This window comes from Camellia sinensis, chromosome 1 (assembly GCF_055761805.1).
Source record: "Camellia sinensis isolate YWXY chromosome 1, ASM5576180v1, whole genome shotgun sequence".
NCBI lineage: Eukaryota > Viridiplantae > Streptophyta > Magnoliopsida > Ericales > Theaceae > Camellia > Camellia sinensis.
In genome coordinates, this window is record NC_138961.1 from 242,443,888 (window position 1) to 242,450,374 (window position 6,487).

A 6,487-nucleotide genomic window follows, 5' to 3' on the forward strand; every position below is an offset into this window, starting at 1 on the left:
AACCATATCATTTAACAGTAATTTATCATGGTATTGTCTGCGTAATACTTTCTAGGGCAAATTACATATACACCCCTCCAGGTTTGGTTAAATTACAGATACCCCTGAGGTTTCGGAAATTACATCCCGCCCCCTGAGGTTTGTATTTTCATAACAATTTACCCCCTGAGGTTTATATTTCATAACAAATTACCCCCTAATTTCTTATGCAAATATAGCATTCAGGGGGGAATTCGTAATTTCTCAAACCTCAGGGGTATCTGTAATTTTGTCAAACCTGGAGGGGTGTATATGTAATTTGCCCTACTTTCTATCAATGACATACAAGCACAAGATTTACAAGTGAAATACTACTGACTCACCTTTAATAAGTAATTAAGAGATAATGGGTGACCTACCTAGTATGTTTGGTAATTTCTCATTTGTTGGAGTTCCACGTAAATAATATTACATAATACTAATATCAAATTTTTTTCTATAATATAAATTTAGTGTTGTGTTTACAACCAAACAAGGGTTTAAAAAAATAAGAGGGAATTAAATCGGTGCTTTATTATCTTCCAAATCTCTAATACCATATGTATATGGGGTCATTAAATTTAATTATTTAAATATTCTATTTTTGGATAATATAAACTGAATGGGGCACAAGGCAAGACCCTGCATGTTTTTTTTTCCCCAAACTTGAGAGTACATAAATATTAAGCACTAGGGAGGGAGGGCATAGTGAGGTCCCCTTTGTTAGCTGCATGAAAATGCTCACACCAAAAAGCAAAGGAAGAGTTTTCCCTATGGACCCAAATCAAATTTAAAGCAACAAGGGAAAACCAACTTTATTTTCTTTTTGGCAATTTTACGTCTCTCTCTCTCTCTCTCTCTCTCTCTCTCTCGCCATCTCAAATACAACAGAATCACTGCTAAGTCTTTCACCCTATAAAGAAGCCAATCCCTCCGCTCTTCATTTCATTTTGTTCCTTGCTTGCTATCCGAGAGCTCAAGGATGCGTTATCCTCATCCCAACGTTAACATGATTGTTTTCACCTTGTCTTCATCCATGTTCTTGAACGGTCGGGCCTTCTGCCTTGGAGAGAACATTTAGAGAGAGAAAAGTGGGAGGGAGAAATTTAAATATGGGTGGCAGAGGCAGGGTTTTGAGGGCTTTATTAGGAGCTGTTTTCTTCATGGGTTTTATCTGGTTCTTGTTTGTTGGAGTTCTAGCCAGTCGCGTGACCAGAACGACTACCACAACAATTCATGAATCAACTGCAAAGTCTGATGAGCTGCTAAAGTTGATAGCAAAAGAGAGGCAAGTCGGTCACTGGGATTTGGATCCGAATTACGAGAGCAAGAGAAGAGTACCTAATGGACCTGATCCTATTCACAACAGGTACATATATCCACTACTCGGAGTCTGGGGAGGATGAATATATAATGTCTAGCTATGAATTGAACTTAACGACGTGTGCTTAACTTACATTCACTATATCTATGAGAAGTATTATAACTAGAAATGTGTTCTTTCTATTTTGTTTTTCCATGTATACCATCTTTACTCCATTTCAGTTTTTCTAGAATTCAAAAATTAATTCGGTTTCATCGACACGGCTGTAGACATCAATGCATATACACAGGAAATTGATGTTCATTTCCTTGTTTCTTAAAGCTGTTTCTATTACCAAAAAGGAAAGAGATGCAATGATGCTTAAGACACAACCCAGAGGGTCACATGTAAACAAGCCAAGAGGCAACAAATTTATTTATCGAAATCAACACAAAAGAAATACCAAGATAAATTCTTTCACAATAATCCGACAGTGACAGACTAGGTCAAGTTTTACAAGCTTCAGAGTCAGAAACACACAAAGACTCCCACCCAAAAACTTGGTCACTTTAACCGCTTCGTTTTCATACAATCTTATTGATTCTCCATCCCATTTTCATCAAGACTATTCACACATCATCCTATTGAAGATTTAAATCTGTTTCTAGTGAAGTTTTTTATTTTGTTAAAAGGGAAATGTGTTTCTGATTTCTCTTATATTCTATGTATGACATTTTGATAATTTAAAGAAGCATCATGAACTTAAATTTGTAATGCCAGGGAGAATGGAAGCTTATGTTAACCTAATCTTTAAGAAAAGCTTCTTTAACGGTCAATCTTTCTCTTATTTTTATGATAAGCAATAAAGACATTGGGGGAAAGGCTGGAACACTTTATTAATGGGCCCCATAATTTGTACTGCTCATTTTGTTTTTGTGTTCGAAATCAAATTTGTTTTTGATGTTCATAATCTCTGTTTGCCAATATGGAGGGCTGAAGTATTCTCTTTACTTGTTAGGCTCTACATGACACATTGTTGACTATACTCAAATAATCTTCCCTCTCTCTCTTGCAAATACTTCTGTAGTCTCCTAGTAATTTTTTTTTTTTTTTTTTTTGGCTGCAGGAAAGCGGGGAAAACCAGAGAACCACCCGGTCGAGTTTAAGCACCAAGAAGATACAGAGGAGCTTCAGAACTTTGTTTAGAAGACTTATAGCCATGCAATTTGAGTGAAATATGAGTGCATCTCCATATTAGATTTTTTTTTTTGGTTGCAATTCTTGTAGTTAGTAATCATGCTGCTCCACTTTTGGGAGTGTTTAGTTGTTGTAAAAAAAATTGATATAGGTCAGTCATTAAATTACTCCTGAATTTTACTCGAATGACTCGAGCATTCTCAGGGTACTGCTTCATGAATTGCAGAGAGACTTGAATTTTATGGAATCAGATTTGTGGAAGCTTCTCCTCTCTTGCACGATAAAAGCCTAAACTTTTGGAGGTATCCCACTGGTATTTGCTTTGTCCCTACTTATATTCAAAGACTGATGAGAAAGAGAGATATTCATGGATTGATTGAGGATTTTACTTTGTAATGAAAAAGAAAACAGAGCATGTTAAATGAAGTGAGAAACAAATGGAACACAATCCTAGAAAATGTGCTAGCTAGTCTCCAATCTCCATACATCATCTATGCAGGCATGTAAGATATATTATTGAGAAATTGGCTTTAGTATTTCTATTTGATTTGTTTTCTTTTGTTGAGTGGCTTTGTGTTCCCCAAATAAAGCAATTCCATCAATTAAAGGTGCTCTCTTTCCAAAAATGTTTTTTTCCCTAAAATTGTGTAATGATGGTGTGATGACAAGGCAATACTTGGATAAAAGTTTTTTTTTTCAGTAATTGCAAATTGTTTTAGAACAAAATTCTTAATGCCAAGCAATTTTAAATTTATTTTCTAAACAAAAGTTATTTCATGAACACACAAAGCTTCAGAAAAAATTTATAGTAATCAATTAAAGTCGTGCTTTCAAATTAAGATATAGAATTTTTTGGGTTAATAAATTTATAACTTCTAACACCTGAAATCTGTTTTTTGTTTACATGTTTACACATGAAAACTGCATGAAAAATAGTCTAATCATATGTAATAATTAATTATGAAAAACAGTAACAATTAACAAATCTAATTAGCTTTTGGATGTCTGTCCAAAGTGAAAAACAAAGTGACTCTGTTCATTGCTCTTTTTCTTTCTTTCACTTTCTCTTTGTTTGGTTCTTTTTCTTGTTTGATTTTGATAGTTTCAAGAAGCAAAGACTTGGTCCTAAAGTAACTGAGATTCAAATTTAGTGAGGCCCTTTTCTTTGGGTTGCATGAGAGACAGATTCCCATCTCGTGCAGTTCTTATGGTTGATAAAAGGTGAAACCGCTAAAGTTAATTTGTTATGCGGTGGATAAATTATTGTAGATAAGGAACACAGTGACCCTTGAAACTGATTCTTGAATCTGTTGCAATTAGATGTTTGGGAGAAAAATTGAAACAGCGATACTCTCGGCACGAATTTAGGGCAATTGTGCTTATGTTTTTTGTATATAGGATATAAAAGGAGTAGTGGGCACACAAAATTGATTTGTCTTTCAAATAACATCTTTAGCTTTATGGCTTTTAAGTCTTCTCTGATACTGCCTATGGTGCACTGCAAAGTTCCAACAAAATACTAAGCATGCTGAAAATGGCACAAGGATTACCATAAGGTTAACTTTTTTACAATACACTTTCCGCGTGGGCTTTATTGCAAAATCACTCATCTTTTTAGCATTTGATGTGATTTGGGATTGTAGAATTATTGATTCGGCGCTAATGAGATAAATTGTTTTTTTTTTTAAAAATGGCATCTGCTGTTGCTTACATTTGGGCTTCGGTTTGTACGCCGGTTCATGGAAAGAGTCGGGTCCATTTTCCAGTACAGTTGCAGCCTACTGAATGATTGGTGTCCATGTAAAAGCATTCCATCTTTCACAAAATCAAACTTCCAGTTCAGAATAAAATGTTACATACAAAAATCTGTGGATTTAAGAGCATTCGCAGCAGAGCTCCTAAATCATTCCCTTACCTATTTTAGAGGTTGGATCTCCCTTTATATCACCCTATCTCCCTTATAAGTCACTCCAAAATAATATTTGCTACAGTGACTTTTTATTTGTAGGGAGTTACTGTAGCTCCCTTATACCTGACAGTGGTCGTTCACCGAATGTCCTAGATGAGTGATCTAGGCAAAACTTGCTTTGCCAGTCGTCTATCCGGATGTCCGGCCGGTCGACCACCTGAACATCCGGCCGGTTGACTGCCCCTACTCTGCTTTGTCTCCTTTGTCCATTCTCAATCCTTGAATGTCTTCTCTCTCTCTCTCTCTATATATAGATATATATATATATATATATATTTGTATATGTATGACAATTGCAGAAAAGGAAGGTCTTCTCTTGAATGTCTTCTTTCTCTCTCTCAAATCTTGAATGTCTTCTCTCTCTTGCTCTGTCTTTCCTTTCCATTTTCATAGATGGATGAACACCATCTCCAATAAATTCAAGAAGAAGATGAAAAGGTGAAAAAATAGGAAAAGAATATTTTAAGAAAAAAATAGGAAGTTTGATGAAAAAAGTAAATAAAAAAATAATCCTTAAAATAGGAAATGAATTTTTTAATAATATTTTAAAATAAAATTTAGATAAACTGAGGGGATGCTCTAAGTTGTTAAGAAACGATGTGCGTGTTACGCGGCCCGGTGGGGAATAGCAAGTTTGATGGAAAAAATAAAGAAAAAAGTGATTCTTAAAATAGGAAATGAATTTTTTAATAATATTTTAAAATAAAGTTTAGGTAAAGTGATGAGATGCTCTAAGTTGTTAAGAAACTCAACCTAGGTTCCGTTTAGGAAAAGTTAAACGGGACTTTTTTGGCTATTTTAGTCACAAAAGACAAAATAGACTATTTTAGTCACAAAAAATCAAAATATTACATCCAACCCATAATCATTACACTTTTCTCTTATAAAAAAAGTCAAAAAAACCAAAAAACTAAAAAGCTCTTCTTAAACCAAACTTTTTTGCAGAGGCTAAAATAGCTAAAAAAATTAAAAAATTAACCCACTTCTCAAACGGAGGCCTAATAAGACTTTTTTATTTTTTATTTATATATATATTATATACACCTATCGGTCGTTGGTGGGGGGGGGGAGGGTCGCCGGGGGGTGTTTGTGTGTTTTTACACATAGCATGGACTAGAGACATTGTCGTAAATATTAAGATCTCAAACATGGAGGACTGTGGGGAATAATTTTTCAGAGATTATGGCTTTTTTCGATTTGTGTTTTGATATATTATTTTAAAAATAATATTTTGAAGAGAATTAAGAAAGAGATTTTTATTAATAAATCTCATTTAGAAGTGTTTTAACTCAAGAAGTCCATAAAGAAATTTTTTAACCTATTTAGTCCCCATATATGTATAATTTTATTCCATAAAGTCCTTTTTCTTGATTTACACTATTTTTTTGGACACTTATGCCCTTATATTTAATTTTGATACCCTTATAAATATTTTTTGAACGGTTAACAATTTTATGATGTGAAAATTCATATTTTAAAATTCACATTGATACGAATGTAAAATTGGTCCGTGGGCGGCCCGAATCCCGCCAGCGAGCCGGGGCGGGCCCGGCCCTTTGACAATGTGAATATTCACATTGACATGTTAACATTCACATTAATAGGAGTGTAAAATTAGCACGCGTCCCGTGGCGGCGTGAAACCGGCCCGCGGCCCGGGGCGGGCCCGGTCCGGCCCGTTGACAATGTGAATATTCACATTGACATGTTAACATTCCCATTGATAAGAGTATAAAATTGGCCCGCGGCTCGACCCGTTGACAATGTGAATATTCACATTGACATGTTAACATTCACATTGATAGGAGTGTAAAATTAGCTCGCGCCTCGTGGCTGCCCGAAACCTGCCCACAGCCTATGGGCGGCCCGGGGCGGGCCCGATCCGGCCTGTTGACAATGTAAATATTCACATTGACATGTTAACATTCACATTGATAAGAATATAAAATTGGCCAACGGCCTAGGGCGGGCCCGACCCGGCCTGTTGACAATGTTAATATT

The 6,487-nt window shown here is 35.4% G+C and overlaps 1 protein-coding gene across 1 annotated transcript; it reads left to right on the forward strand.

The window, feature by feature from the left end:
• Positions 1–351: 351 nt before the first annotated feature.
• CLE25 (CLAVATA3/ESR-RELATED 25) lies at positions 352–3,083 on the forward strand. The gene is made up of 2 exons (XM_028267838.2): positions 352–1,387; positions 2,448–3,083. The coding sequence occupies exons 1-2, from the start codon at positions 1,131–1,133 to the stop codon at positions 2,485–2,487; spliced, it is 297 nt and encodes a 98-aa protein (XP_028123639.1). The 5' UTR covers positions 352–1,130; the 3' UTR covers positions 2,488–3,083.
• Positions 3,084–6,487: the final 3,404 nt, after the last annotated feature.

Coding starts and splice junctions, on each gene's coding strand:
- CLE25 (XM_028267838.2), top strand. CDS start 1,131: ATGGGTGGCAGAGGCAGGGTTTTGAGGGCTTTATTAGGAGCTGTTTTC. Junction 1,388..2,447: donor CCTGATCCTATTCACAACAG/GTACATATATCC, acceptor TTTTGGCTGCAG/GAAAGCGGGGAAAACCAGAG.